This window comes from Hermetia illucens, chromosome 2, assembly GCF_905115235.1.
Source record: "Hermetia illucens chromosome 2, iHerIll2.2.curated.20191125, whole genome shotgun sequence".
NCBI classification, from domain to species: Eukaryota; Metazoa; Arthropoda; class Insecta; order Diptera; family Stratiomyidae; genus Hermetia; species Hermetia illucens.
Window position 1 is genome coordinate 58,958,380 of NC_051850.1, and position 16,444 is coordinate 58,974,823.

The 16,444-nt window shown below is 38.0% G+C and overlaps 1 protein-coding gene across 2 annotated transcripts in view; it reads right to left on the reverse strand.

Annotated features, from left to right (window-relative positions):
* Window positions 1–5,594: 5,594 nt before the first annotated feature.
* The window catches only part of LOC119647664 (failed axon connections), a 117,872-nt gene continuing 107,022 nt past the window's right edge, over window positions 5,595–16,444 (reverse strand). The window contains exons 3-5 of one of the 2 annotated variants that reach the window (XM_038048739.1): window positions 14,406–14,749; window positions 14,237–14,333; window positions 5,595–7,681 (exon numbers count right to left, since the gene is read on the reverse strand). In XM_038048739.1, the coding sequence (XP_037904667.1) occupies window positions 7,628–7,681; window positions 14,237–14,333; window positions 14,406–14,749 (495 nt within the window). In that variant the 3' untranslated portion in view covers window positions 5,595–7,627. The remainder of the gene's footprint in view (window positions 7,682–14,236; window positions 14,334–14,405; window positions 14,750–16,444) is intronic. The other variant, XM_038048740.1, reaches the window with a different exon arrangement.

A 16,444-nucleotide genomic window follows, 5' to 3' on the forward strand; every position in this document is an offset into this window, starting at 1 on the left:
GTACTAACCGAGACCTTTGATTTGATATCCCACATGACTATATTTGGTAAAAAAAAATTACACACCCCTTTTACAAGTTCGACGTAAAAGGATGTAACTCACTGTATGTGTGAGCGTTCACAGTTCCCACCTTTCCACCAAATTTGGTGTCAATCGCTGCTAAAGTCTCCGAGAAAAATGCGTGTGATGGATAGACACATAGACAAACAGACGGAAAACCGATTTTAACAAGGTTTTGTTTTACACAAAACTGGTCAATATCTTGTAGCACGTTCATTACATACAGTATCCTTCCAAGGGATTTTAGCGCTGAAATTTACTCTATCTTAGCTCAGGTTCGAATTTGATTCTGGAAGGAAAGTCCTCGTCAATGATTAACGATTTTGTACATCATTAGAATAATTATGATAATAACAAACGCATTCTATTTTGGAAACGTTTGTTCGACGACATAACCTCTGCGGGCTTTACAATTTCCCATACAACTCGTTTTTATGTTCCATCTCTAGCACTATCGAACGATTTTGCACATCCTCAGATGAATTAATATTACACTATTTGGAACAGCTCACCAATGAATTCCATTCGTGTGGCCAAGCACCAAACAGAACAGCACTGGCCAATTCCATTCAGACCGGTAATTGCGGTGGACTCTGGATCGAATGCATGGACTAATGCAAAACGACAAAGTACACAACCGAGGAACCCAGTTGAAGCTCCGAGTTTCTAATTCCGATAAACAAATCCCCAAAACCACGAATTCTACACCAACTGGACATAATTTTTGACGCGTTGCTGCCCAATGACATCAAAGTATTATTGGGAAGCTTCAACGCATAATCTACAAGGTCCACTACTACCTTCGCCTTCTCATCAACATGTCCCAGTATATCAGAAATCTTTGATGACACAACGCAGATATAAATTGATGAAAACTTCTTTTGAGCTTTTGAGTAATAATGGCGGTCACTTGTCAAGTGGTATTCCTAAATAGTAGCAGAAAGATAATATTGGCATAACACAGCCTCAACTTGATGTTAGCTTTGAGATAGATGCGTTTCCAAATTTTAGACCAAAGGGCGAAAGCGGATTTAACACTGTTGATGGGTCGATCCAGTTCTCCCAAAAAGTGTTTCAATCCTCCGTACCTCTCACGTCCGTTATTTCCCCATAAATCTAATTAAATTATTATATGGGTTGCTCTTGTTGAAGTGCTCTGAACAAATAAGTCCAACGGCCGCACATTCTTCTTTTTCTTCAGTCATTCCCGTTCACAAATGGGATCGGCTCGTTGTGATCGGTTGCGCCATTTTGTTTTATCAAAAGCCTGCTCTGGGTTCAATGGCGAGGATTTCAAATCCGCATCCAGCATATCAGGCCACCGTTGTTCCGGTCCCCTTTTGGTCACTTACCATCGACTTCGACGTTCAGACCAATCTTGACGAGTGAATTCTCGTTAGCGCGACTCGAGTGACCATACCATGAAGAAGCCTCTCCTGCAAATGTTCAACGATATCGGTGCAACCCCATATCGATCGCGGATATCATCATTTCGGATATGATCGAAGCGTGTCACGCTACTAGTCAACGCAACATCTTCGTCTCCATTACCGCAAGACACCATTCATTGTCTTTTATAGTCTGCCAACACTCGGAACCATTGAGGGCAACAGAGCGGACAACATTGGGGTGAATGTTAGATTTGAGACGTTTGTTGATACGTGGGCAGGTCACTGCCACTGACAGTGATTTTACCTGTTTCGGGCGGATCGGCCGTCAAAAATTCAGTTTTATTCAGATTCAATTTGAGACCATGTTGCATGAGGCGATTATTCGAGTAGTGTATAGGGCGCTGGATGATTTCATTCGTTGTATTGCTTCCTCGACTTCAGTTGCACTGGCAGGTGAAACTGTCAAATATCGGCAATGGAAAGGGAGGATAAACAAATTCTTCAGTTGAAATCGGCTCGAAATATTCTCGCCATCTATCCGTCGCGGCTCCACGGTTGGTAAGCAAAGTACCGTTGACAAGCATTAACGAACAGAGGAGGCATCCTGTGTTCGTTCGTGCCGGCTTTTACCAAGTTGATGCAAATCTCTCTCGTCATCCCGAGTGTTCAGTTTATCGTAAAGATCTTTGTAATGGACCTCTTGGATGACATCTTTCTTTGCTTCCCGGTTGGCATTCTTATAAATTTGCCAATTCACGAGCGTTCTATCGTTGTCCGAAGCCAAATATCTCGGTTGATGAACCACTATCCTGGCTTGGTCACCCCAAGGGTTGCATAGGCCGCTTTGTGGATTGTCTCTTTAATTTGGTTCTGCGATTTCTCCACAGTTGTAATGGTTGGTAATCGCGTAAGTCAGATCCTTTTTTTTTCCTTTTCACGAAATCGCCACCATTTAATGCGCGACGGGCCAGTGCATTCCTCACTTTGCTGCAAAACGACAATCAACGGCCGATGTTGAGGTTCGATGGTCTCATACGCAACGGCTTTGCAGTCAGTGATGGTGGTAAAATGTCGGCGTCTTGTGAGAATATAGTCGATTTGCGTTTTACTGTTCCTCCTATAAAATGTAGGAAGATGGGATAATCGTTTGATGAACTATGTATTCACAAATACAAGGTTATGGGGTTTCCACAAAATCGAATATTCACTTGCCACCCTCATTGCGCTTTCGAAGCCCTTTTCCCATGGCACCTGTTCCTGTTTGCCTGTTCACCCACAAGGTCGCCTACAATGACGATACAGCCAAAAACAGGCACGTTATAGGTTCTTGCATCGAGAAGTTGCCAAAATGTATCTTTCTCGACATCACGTCGACCTGTCTGTGGTACGTACGCAGTGAATAGATGATAGTGCAATCAGCTGATGTAATGGTGAGCTTTATCAGGTTATCAAATCGTTCGATTTCTTAAACGGCGTCACGAAAACCCCCTGAGATGGCGATGCTAACACCGTATTGAGTATGTGGGCTACAAAAATAGAGAAGTTTATATCCATTTTTACTTCGTTCGCGTTCAATGTTACAGCTTTTGGCACCGGACCATCGGGTTTCTTGCAGGGCGCAGAAATCAGAGCTCTGCTGAGTTCCTCGGTCTTTCCAGTCAGAGTGCCAATATTTAGCGTGCAGACACGTATTTGTCTTACTCGGACTAACTTACGTCCTGACGCCGTCAATGGGTCAAAAACCCTTGTCCATTTCTCGACAAGACCGGCCCATCCTGCCGCGTCGATTGAGGTGGACGCCCTAGCATTTCTCCGAGGCGTGTAACTCAACCCGATCGTGTTGTTTTTACCGATATTGGATGCATTTTCTCAGTCCGCTTGTCGGGGGTTCGGACACCAAGAGATTAGGTAGGATTTAGCATAGTGGGAAAACTCCAACTATACTTTATTTATCTCCTTCCCTGATCTCAGCATTTTATTTTTGTTTTACTGAGGATAGTACAAAGTACGTTGCCTCAAACCCTCCTCCCTTACCTAGGCTTTGGACCAGTATGCTATGTAATACGTTTAGAGTTGCGCCGGATTTCGTGCTTATGGCACTGGCAACACCCAGACATACAGATCTTTGCATTGAGGCCAGCTTATAGTGAAATCTCTTTTGTCTCACCTTAATCCACTGCACTGCGGATGCATAAGCGAACATCGGTCGATTGATAGCATCATAAATACACAATACTACCTGAGACAAAGGTCCGCCTGCACAGCCCATAAGTTGTTAGAACTTCTTGTTTACAACAATTATTTCACTTCTTCCGAGAGTTGAAAGGTCGTACTCCTCATTTCTGGAAGCCAGTTCTCCCCTTTTTGTAAATAATACCATTGTGATTTTTATTTAGATTTACTGAAAGGCCATGCCTGAGGCACCAACTGTTAGAGATGGGCAACTCATGAGCGAATCGATTTAATTGTGTTACTCAGTTCATTAATGTGATTGATGCTCTCTGGCCACATCACAAAGCTTTTGGAAAGGCGCGCAGTCAAAGGTCCCTTTCGTGTCCACGAGCACTCTCATCAGACCAGTTGAAGTGATGAAGTCAAATAGCTTCTCTTCTCTAGGGTTACATTTGTTACTGTCCCATCAAATATGCTGAGTATTTGCATTACAACCTATTAAGAGTTCAAGACCACTTGATTCTGCATGCATTACCAGATTCCTTAGTTCTTGCATCGGCGGAAACCTCCTCAGATTCACCGTGTCCGGATTGCATGGGTCCGATTCCACATACCGGTATTAGGCCAATTGCGTTTACATCACCAGCTTTATTTTCTTTCCGCTTTTCCTGGTAGAGGCACAAGAGATGGTTCGGACAGGCAATTGTTAGTCGAACCTTTCTCATTCATTTTCTGGAAGAATTAGGCATCCGTGTTATCGATAAACCGACCGCAGTCAGGTTACCAGTTCCTCTCATTATGGAAGTTAGTGTACTCTCCTTTCCGACTGACTTCGCCGCAGACATTGAATGCAGGCTTTTCACTGAAGTGGAGAATATGTCTTCCACAGATTTTCTCCACGGGGAAACACGGATCTGGTGAGGCCTACAAAATTCGTGCTTTCGCTGTGACTTGATTGCTCAAAGTCACGGTTGCGTTCGAAATCGGTGACTTTTTATTACTTGGAGAGTTAAAATCCGTTGCTTACATTTTCAAGTATTTTGGACACTGTTAGTGTAGTAATTAACTACTATATGCTACCCCAACACAACAAGGCGGTGTCCAAGAGAAGTTGCTCGTGGATACTTCATGCACAAGACGATTGGATAGTAGAAGCTGCGTTCGAAAAGTCGCCATCGATATTTTCTTCGGTACATAACAAGAGACAATGAATTTTGTTTTATTGTCATTGGATTATCTAGAATTCCTTGTCGCTCTAGCAAGTACAGAGCTCGATGCAACGTTACAGTAGGGTCCCACTTGAATATTCTCCTGTCGTCAGCTTCACAAGTTAATCATCTTAAACCTCGACGGGATAAATCATCGGTAGTTTTCGTCTCGTTATACCATTCAATTCAGTTGCGAGCGAACATATCCGACTTTTTTAAATATCGTGCTGCGCAGAAATCGACATTTCTAGTCAAAGCAACTTATATTACTGGATAAAATTCTATAACGACGAAGCGGAATCCACGAAATACTTCCCATGTGAGTGTCCCGCTGTGATTATTTTGACAGTCTGTCATGTATAATGAATTAAAAAAATCACAACAATAACATTATTTTTAAGTTTTGTAATCTTTAGTCATGAAACGTGAAATAGAAATGTATTTTTATTAATATTTATTTATTAACTTTTGCTCAAATTACACAATACAATAATTTTTTTATTTTGCATTTTTTCTTACTAATTGTTAAATTGTAATAATTATAATAATAAAAAGCAAATATAAAAAATTATTTTTTGTTTAGATGTTGGTTTTCTTCCTTATTCCTTCCTTTCATTATTTATTCATTTCATTGTGTTATTTTTGCTTTCTCATCCTCTTTCTAAATTTTATACTATATTTATAATATATATAATAAAAACATAAAGTATCATCAAGAGAAGTATATATGAGTGTACTTTTTAAAAAATAAACTGCGCGAATGTTGTTTTTTGTAAATTTAAATTTTATTTCATATTATCATTAATCTACATACAATTTGGGGCGGGCGCGTATATATATGCCTTGTGTTCTGTTTTCTGTGTTGATCTCTTACTCTTTCACATCCGTACGTTATGTAAATTGTTGCTGTATATTAGTAAGGTGATGAGTTGAGTGTGTGTCTAGTGTCGAAGGTGTATTTGATTTTCTGCAGAGTGTGTAGTATTCATTATATTTATTGTTTATTTATATACGATAAATTGTCTTACACATAGTTTTGGGGGGATGAAAAATGATGTTTATATAATTTGTTTTCTTGTCCTTCATTTTAAATTTACGATTTATATGTATAGAGTTTTACTTTAAATTTAATCAGTATTCTTCTCTATAATATCTCGGTGTACAAACGTTCATCATATCTCAATTTTTTCTCTTTTAGACATATTTATTCCGCTTTAAATTTATCCTTTCATTCCATATAAAATATGCGAAAATGGTCGTGCTTTTTATCTAAATAAACTACTAATTAGACTCAAACAAACGATAAAAACAATTTCAGGGGAAAATGAAATCAGTGGAGATATTCGAAAATATAAATTTTTTACAAAAGCTCTTACCTAAAATATAAGGAAAGAAGCAAAGAAAGGATGAGGAATACAATGTTGAAGAAACATTATAAGAATCTTATCTTTACAATAATATCTTGCCTTTCTTACTAAAGAAAAACTTAATAGTTCTTTTCCTTTCATTAATATTTATATATTCTTTTAACATTTAAAATGTAATTTTATTTAGTTTAATTTCTCCTTAGTGTTAAAGTTTCTTTTTCTTTTGTTTTCTCTTTTTCTTTTGTTTACCTTAAGTTCATTTTTATATATTTTTATTTTACCTTTTCATTAAATATTTTATTTAAATGTATAAAAATGTCATATCTAAATTTTTCCTCGTTTAATATAGAGATTTTCCTGCTGTTACGACATTCACTTTTTATTTTTCTAAAATAATAAAAAATCAGAAACAGCAGAAAAAACTTAAAGTAAACTACTATATCTTTGTCACATAAGCATTTATTTACTTGTTTCATTTTCTGCTTTCTGCTTTCTATGTTCATAGACTGAAGCTGTTTGTTTCACCAGTTCTTCGATATCGTGTTGGATCTTGTTGGTAAAAACTTTTCTGTGTAAGATTTTCTCGTACTGTTTGGAATATATTTGCCCGACTTAACGTTACAAAATGAAACTCCTACGTGAATGGATCGTGTTTATTCGAGTCACGAAAAAATAAAACTTTGATATATTTTGCGTTAAAATACGAATAAGCAAAGACAATAAAAATATTAAACTAGTAAAACTTTTGCACAGTTTGAGCATTGCATTTAAAAACGATAAACGAAAAGGGTACGTAAGTCAAGGAAATAAAAATTTAGAGCGACACACTAGCGTTCTGAAAGCAATTGCAGTTTCTTGCGTCACGTGTATAAATTTATGATTCTTCGTTATTTTGTTTGATCTTATTTTAAAAAATTACGTTTTTACTCTTAAAAGTGTTTTGTTTGATGAGTTGTCTTTATATTAATGAGAGTCAATGGCTAGTTTTTACTATGAACGATGAAATCGATGAAAAATTGGACCTTTGACTCGCGGCTGTACACTTCTTATACAGGAGAGCATTGTCCTTACGAATGCATGATACTTTTTTTTGATTACTTTTTTATATTTATATAGAAATATAAAAAACTGTATGGAGCAAAGATGTATGCTTGTTGTGTGTATGTGGATGCATGTTTGATTTTTTTAATGTTGTGGTCGTTCGAGAATGGGTTGATGCGTTTTAGATTATGATTTTTACGTTATATTTCTAAATGCGATTGGGGTGTAATGTGGTTCTGTTCCTTATGTATATTTATAATCTTTATAAATATATATTTATATATAAATGATGGTTTCTCCCATTTAAATGATCTTTTCTAAATATTTGCACACAACTGTTCTGCTGCTGATTAAATGAAATACAGCCACAGTGACGCTCTCATGCTGTTTATTTAGCCTCTTCCTTCTCCTTATTTTCCTCCGTCTTTTCTTTTTCGTCGGACTGAAACAGGGATAAAAGACGAAATATTATTCAATCCAACCAGATCAAATCAAACCATAATAGAAAAAGTAATCACAAAACAGTGGATGTTTCCTATAATTCTACAGATAAATATGGTCCCTTGCATCAGATTTTTCGCAATTTGACACTCTTGATGAGTAAAAATGCCTCCAATTTTACATGAAGGCTCGAATGTTTTCAAGATTATTTTAAATGCTTTTCAATCAATTTATTAACAAAAAAAAAACACAGATTTGTTAGCTACTGTTTAGAAGCGAGACTTTCTTGAGATCAAGGATTTATTCGAATTTTAGCGCAATACCCAGTGAAATTCACGCTTCCTTAATCTGAAAGAACGACATTGGATCGATATCGAAGGACATTTTTGAATAGTTAGAGTATATATTTTTTGATTAAAAGGACATGTGGTTTTAAATTAATCTTAACGAAGGGAGATATTAAACGAATACTCCAAGGGAAAGGCATTTGCTATTCAGTTAGTGTCATCTCGTGAACTAAAACCGGTTTGAGTTTATGACATCTGTAATTTCTTTCTTTCTTATTCTCCTAATTTAGCCTGCTAGCTTCTTCGGAATTACTTCCCACCTTTTTGCTCCTCTCAATTCATTTCAGTATGCAATTAATACATCGTCCAATTCCTCCTTTGAATCTCTCGGTTGTCGAATTCCGTTAATGTCGGGTTTAAAAAATGTAAACACAACATCTCCTTTCCCCTTATTTATAACAATTTTTGAGTGAGCCTTTCGTCTCGTGCTGGACAATTCATTGTGAAGGAGCAGCATGAGTTTCAACACGATCGCTTGACGGTGACTAATTTACTGGAATTCACAAACTTTATTAAAAAGTCTCTCGATACAGGAAAAGATGTCCAATCAATCCACATTGCTTTTGATCCTATTGACCGTTCCTTGCTTCCAAACTCCGATCGTATGAATTTCCAGTAAGTATTCTTCCCATCAAACCGCACTGGTGAAACGGGAAGAATAAAGATAGAAGACTACAACTTTGAGACCGTTGATAATTTCTCCTATCTAGGGTCGAAGATCACAACCGATAACAGCTACGATGATGAAATCCGCGCACGGTTGTTGTCAGCCAACAGAGCCTGTTTCAGCTTACAAAAACTGTTCCGCTCGAAACGTCACACCATAGGGTCAAAGCTCTTGCCAGTCCTTATGTATTCCTCGGAGACTTGGGTTCTTAGCAAGAAAAATTGCGAACTCTTGGCCGCATTCGAGAGAAGAATTCTCCGAAAAATTTTTGGCTCCTACATGAGAATGGACGATTCCGTAGCCTACATAACGACGAAATCTATGAGCGATGCCATGACCGTCAGGTTGTGGATTAAATCCGGCTCAATAGATTACGGTAGGCGGATCACTTAATCCGTATGCATGAGGATGATCCAGCCCGGAAAGTCTATAAGGGCAATATCTATGGTAAAAAAAGAAAACGAGGCAGACCCTGCCTGAGATGGAGCGATGGCGTAGGTCGGGACGCCAGACAGCTTTTAGGGATATCGAATTGGTCGACCTCGGTGCAAAACTGGGATGTCTGGAGTTCCGTATTAAGGCAGGCCTAGACTGGATACCGGTTGTTGCGCCGTTGATGATGGTGATTCTTTCCTAGATAATATAATATATTGTATATTCTTTAATGGTTGCACCTTGTCTCTATTTTTTCCCTGCTCGGGACCTTAGAACTTTATTCTCGATTCATTTATTTTAACATTCATCATGAATGATCTTCCTTCTTTCCTCATTTCCCTGTCCTAGCCTTTTATATGCAGACTACTTAAAACCATTCTCTGTCGTTGATTTGATTATTGATCAGAGCAACCCCTTCAGCCAAACCTCGACACATTATATCCGTGGTGCTACTTCAACTCCCCTTGCTTAGAATATTCTATGCAACTTGACTTCATCCCTAGCTATTCACAAAAAATGGAGTTAATGACGCGTTGAAAATTTGGGCTTTTTCTTTTATGTAGTTACATTACGCAATTGGGACTATTCTCCATTTATTATAGATTAAATAAATAAATAGCTAAAATGAATGCCGCACACGCAAAACGGGCTGAACTTCTGTTCTTGTGTTTAGAACAAAAAGAATGAAAAATGTCGATTTTCGAGGCAGGGTAATATTTAGGAAAGCTGAATCAGTTCGTCCGAAAGGGATCATTAAAACGAGCGAGAGAATGTCGATTGTGCCTTTTTGAAAGTAGTTTTTACTTTATAAACGTCATTTTGAACATGGAGTACCGCAAGTGAACGTGGTCGATGCGTTCAATACCACAAATCCTGAGTTATCTGTGAAGTGACATTCTGAACGCAGAAAGAATGAAGTCTGCTTGTAAATTTATTGGCGCAGAACACAATAGTATAACGACCCGAAGTATCGTAGTCGATTATGTACTCACAAGTTTAATATGGATCCGGCAGAAAATCTGGGAGTTACCATGAAGTTCAAGCTTCATCAAAAATGTAAAAGGAAAAACATCTCCGTACTTTTTGGGGAAGCTTTTCAGCAACATTGGTCGGAAATTTAGTCGACAGTATGCACAAACAATATCTAGTCTTGCAGAAAATCGGTGGCAACTAGACTTATTAGCGTATTAGCATTAATGTTATGCAAGTTAACTAGTTGAACACGGCAGACGTTGTGTGCCTGTGTATATTTGCGAAAACTGCGGGTTTTATTCAGGTATTGGAAGAACTGATCCAGTCTAATGATACACTTGCCTTTTCACTTCAAATGCTGGTGTGAAATTACCATATTTTACAATATTCATTGTTCCTAACGATGCCATTTGAAAGCACGCAGTGTATTCCGAGTAGCGTCAGCAATATGAAGCGACCCTAGCGACTCAGTCAGTGGTGGCGTATTGGCCTTGCCAGTAAAAAAACACATACCTCTTTCTGAAACTTCAAAGTACGACAATGTAAACTTAATGTCATTAGATCAATGAAACAGGCACAATCACTGTCAGCGGCAGTGACCTGCCTAGAACTGAGCATTGCCTTAACGCAAACTGGATGAAGTGGCGTTCCACAACTGGTGTTCTTCTTTGTGATCGACGTATAAACGAACGTCTCAAGTCTAAAATTTACCGCAAAGTCGTCCGTCCTGTCGCCCTCTATGGTTCTGAGTGTTGGCCGACTATAGAAGACAATGAACGGCATCTTGTGGTAATGGAGACGAAGATGTTGCGTTGGACTAGTGGCGTGACACGTTTTGATCGCATCCGAAATGAAGATATCCTCGATCATTATGGGGTTGCACCGATAGTGGAAAAATTGCGAGAGAGGTGTCTTCGATAGTATGGTCACGCAATTCATGCTAACGAGAATTCACTTGCCAAGATTGATTTGAACATCGATGTGGATGTTCAGCTTCGCGGCGTGTGTCTTGTTCTTCGGAAATTACAGCAGCTATGGAAGTAGACGTTTTAACTCTAAGATTTGTAATTCGTACACCCTGTTGTTGAGATGTTTCAGCAGCTCTTGAAGTGGAAACTCTAACTCGCAGGTTGTGAAATCGGGTGTCATCCTTTTCTGATGTTGAGGTAGCTCTTGAAGTAGATACTCTGGATCGTTCTATTTCCAATCGTGAGTCCCAATCTTCAGATTTTTCAGCAGCTCTAATGATTCACAGATGCCGTGCATGTCTGGTTGATCTTCCAATGTTCGTCGTTTTGGGTGATATTTTCAGTCATTTTCAGAATACCCATCTCTGGAGGGGGTTAAAACTTTATAGAAGCTGAGGGAGAGTTGAGAGTTCCCTTTCTTCAAACCAGATGTAAACTCGTGGTGGATGAAGAATTGCAGAGGCTTTCCTCTTCTTAGAAATTTAAAGCATTTCGAATGGAGAATATTTTCAAATCATTATGGTGAAGTTTGATTTGCTAACCTCGCCGCCGGAAAGGGAAAAGACATCTTTCCTTTCGACCCCCGCTAAAACCCCGTAACGATCACTTCGTCTTAAAAAGTTGCGGTGCCCTGAAAAGGGACTATTTTCGCAATATTAAAAACCTTATTTGGTAATCATCGTCGCGATGATTTAGGGGGGTTGCATAGAGGTTTATCCCTCCGCTCCTTCTACACTCACGCAGATAAGAAGGGACCTCTCTCTGGAACTTCCCTGTAGGACTACGGCACACTGTATGAGGTAATGTAGACAGAATCGCGGTCGCCCGTGATTATTACCCTGATTAGACTCAGGTACTCATTCACAACTGAGTCGACTGGTTTTCTACACCAATGAGTTTTGATTGTGACAACCTAGCGCTTAACAAACAAAGTCACCCGGCCACAAACGTTTCTAGGTCTTGCTAAAAAATGTTTTTCCAATATAATCGTGCCTTATTAAGGTTTTGTGTAAAACAAAAGCTTATAAAAATCGGTTTACTGTCTGTCTGTATATCTGTCACACGCATTTTTCTCGGAGTCGGTTGTAGCGATTCACACCAAATTTGGTGGAAAGGTTGGATTTGTGAACGCTCACGCATACAGTGAGTTAAATAATTCTACATCTAATTTAAGGGGGCGTTCCATCGTCTTAGTTTTGACATTTGTTGCGGGGTGTCGAAAATCATGTAGGTGTATTTCTTTAGGGAACCCATTCTTAGAAACTACCCAACCGAAAAATCAAGCAAGTGATAATCCTACAGCAGCAGAAATTACTGCTCGATATCTTTCTCGATTTCAAGCAAAGTATGCCCGCAAGTCACAATTCCTATACAAAATCGACATAGAGAAAGGAAAACTGATACCTAGATGTTAACGTTAAGAAGAAAAGTGTGGATAGAAAAGTACCTTGCAGTCCAGAGATCCAGCAAGCGTTAAGAGAACCATCTATCATATCTACGTGTTTGATGTGATTGTACCAATTAAAGAAGGCCACCATTCAACTGAGTTTTTTATTTATTCCCAAATTTTCAAACGCATTTCCCTCCAAATCACGTTTTTCTAATCGATCCCCGAAATTTCTCGAAATCCAATGAACCGATTGCCTTGAGGTTGTTTTTGTGGTTATTCTATACATCTTTCTCTAGTGCTTGGCATAGGATTTTTTTCATTACTCAGTTCTTGTTTTATAGGCTTTATAGGCTTTTTCAAAATCGATTATGACAAGATATTTAATAATCTTTTTATATTTCTTTCCAAAGAAACACTAGTGGGTACCGTGTACGCAGATGTTTTTACGGCGCTCCAAGAATTGTACAATATCCTTATAAATGTTTGATACTATTTAAATTAAAACATCTTTTTGCATATACAATATGAATTAGTTCATTGGAACCCCAATCTCCTCAAAAAATTCACAAAAACGACCTTTTCTCTGGCTCCTAAGTTCATGCCTCCCCTTAAGCAGCAATAGAACCTATCATCCCAGGACGGTGGACGAATGGGCCGCTCTAGAGCTAGTTGGCACAAAACAATGGGGCAGAGTGTAAGTTTCTTGGAAAGTCTTAGAAAATGTGCAAAACCTTCCCAGAAATTGTCAACTTTGATGCTCAGTTGTTAACGCCAGAGAATAAATCATTGGGAAATCCGTGCTATTTTCAATAAAACATTTTAGTAAAAAAATGTGGAGAGAATTCAGAATATGAGAAAAACTATCAACGTTTAGGGCTCGTATTGAAAGTTAATCTCCAGTAATGGAAAGGGATAGCTGGAAAGTTTCTTAATAAAGGCCTGGAATCTTCCTATTACAGGTGAAAGTTTACGTGGTCAATGTGATTATTTTTACCCGTAATTTCTTGATTTATGAGTCGCGTTCATTCATTTATTAACTTTTGCATATGTTTCTCTCTCATCACTTGCATAACCAAGTTCAATTTACAAATTTATATTGTCAAAAGTGGTTCATTGTTCATTATTTGACAATGTGAAGAGATTCCCGCAATTCTCACCCAATTCATCAGAAAACGTTGGCTTTGGATTCTTATAAAAACATGCAATTTTGTATGGCAATCTAACCCTCTTTTGCCAACTGGATTCATTCGAATTTACTACACACACGTCTCACGCATATCCTTGAAATCTTCCTCTTTCCTTATAACGACAAGTTTCAACTAAATTTATCCTGTTTTTCCTGAGAAAGTAACCATGAACACTATCTCATTAAATGAAAGTTCACTACATAGAACCGAATACGGAGAATACGTCGATAAATACATAAAACCAACTGATATAATTCGTTTCGCCAACCTAAGAATGAATTAGCCCCCAGCATAACTACCAATATTCCCCCAACCAATCGGAAACATCCCAAATGCCCCTTGTGTATTAAACTTTCCTCAAAACTTTTACTTGTAACATAATAAATTTTGGTAGGATCGACATTATAACAAGAAGCAGCATGAATGGTACTTCATTAAATATTCATTTTCGCAGCAGAGCTGAATATTTTATTACCGGCAAAATGAGAACGGCATGAATGAAAGCCATAACATTATTAAAAATTTAGTCGAACCACTGTTGTGCGGACTACAATATAATAAATATTTGCTCATAGCGCCACCAAACTCACCTTATCTTTTTCTAGTTCCTTTTCAATTTTCTCTGTTTCATTTTCCTGTTCTGCTGACTTTTCGGGTTCGCCTTCCTTGCCCTCCTTCGCTTCAGGTCTAGAATATGAATATAATTATTATCGAATATTGAATGTATAAAAAGGCAACTTAGTTGAAATTGTTACTCACTCTGGCTTCGGTAAATGTGCATTCAAATCCAATTTAGTGCAAATTTCATCCCAATCAGGGAAACATCTCTCCTTCATTCTCGACACGTGTCCAACAAGATTTGGGCAGGTTTCAGTCATGAAATCACGCAATGGATAATTAACCTCTTTTGAGATGAAGTGGAGCTGTGACAGGACGGCAAACGATACGACATCCAATGTTGTTGGTTCATCGCCAAAGAAGAATGGTTTATCAGCTAACATATCGCTCAATACTTTCAAGTCATGTTTGCCGAATTCTTCGATTTCTTCTGGTTTGTGAACGCCAATTCCTTGGGCCTTCACTTTTTTCGTACCCTGGAACCACTGTGCATCAGAAGGCAATTTCAAATCGTACAATATAATCAAAATGAAACAAAATAAAAGTCAAAGTGAACCGAAAATAAAAGAAAAGAAAAAAGGGTAATTTGTTAATTAATTTTGTTAGATTTTGTCTGATATGTAATGTTGGAATTTGTGCATTGAAATTTGCAAATTTTCTTTACTGTGCGAAATTTTACACATATTTTGTGGGCAATGAAAACACACTGAAAATGATTTGTGACTTGATTTCTACTAGAATTTCTACGAAAGATGTTTTCTGTATTTCATTGAAGCGAGAAAATTACTTCTTCTCTTGGTAATTTTAAAAACTACAATTTCAAGCGACAGGAGTGATATTGCAAATGAAAAGAATTTTCGCACTCAATATAATTTAGTCGAGTAGGATTTCCTTAGTCACAGTGCACAAGCAGGAAAATATAGAAGCATTTTGCTTCCAACTTTATAGTGTGGTAGCAGCTTAATTAAAGTCATCTGAATCGTCTTTAATTCATTTTAATGTGCAACTCGTGAATGTTTACTAAACGAAACAATACTTAAACATGTTTCTACGACTGGTTTAATGGTAAACAAGATATAACGAAACATAAAAGAAATGGAATTTATAAAAAATGAAATGAATGAATACATATTGGGATAGAAGCTTTTTGATTCGAATTTCACAAATAAAGCGGTTGTAACGAGAAATGTGCTTTTATTTATGTGCTCCCATAATGACTTTTCCCTCCAAGTGCTCTGAAGAGGCATTGAAGAATGTCTTAATTTAGAATCCGCTTTTATTCGAATTTCGACGTGAACAATAGACTCAAAGGCAATACTTTACTGCCTTTGAGGCATAAAACATGTTCCATAAGCTGCATCTAGATAGTAGAGGAAAATCTGATGCAGACAGCCAAGAGTTGCAAATGAATCGGAACCACACATATCGGATCAATATTCATAAATTTTGCTGTCCAAATTAGAGAGTCCATTTAGTATCCAGTGGATTTCCCTATAATTAACATATATTATGATACAGGGTACACTTTAATTTCCAAGCGAATAATAGCTTCGGCTGCCTTCTACAGAACTTGACGTCTATCAATTCTCTCGTCTTAATTATATCCACCATTATAGTCATCATCATCATCCGAACCCTCAAACTCTCCGCACATTAGTTCGTTTAGGTCAATTAACTGCACAGTCCATGCGAACTCTATCACACAATAAGCAACAAGATGTGAGTGTTGCCCGAGAGGACACAGAAGAAGCCAAATAAAAAAAGAAATAGAAGACAAATTTTATCCGTCGCCAAATGGGTTGTATGGGATCAGTGGTTAGGAACCACAGGATACAAAATGAATTTAGGGTCATAGAGAGTTCTGCCTCAGTGGGTCAATTTTTAGTGATATCAAATTGATTTTTAGTACTAATAAAACACTTCGTTCTTCCAGTCGATATGACGGTCCATGTTTTCTCAGTGGAAAAAAGGGAAAAAGTACAACAGAAATTCCGAACCTTTGGGAATATTGACCACTTGCAAGCATACTAGCTTGAACGAATAATCCGTCCACATTCACCAAAGATTGGTCTCTGGTGCATGTATATTTTTTCAGTTGGAAGCATGTTTTTGTATGCCAACATCCATCCTCTGGGGCTCATCCGGTCATGTCATATTAATCCAATGGAGTCTTCTTGCTA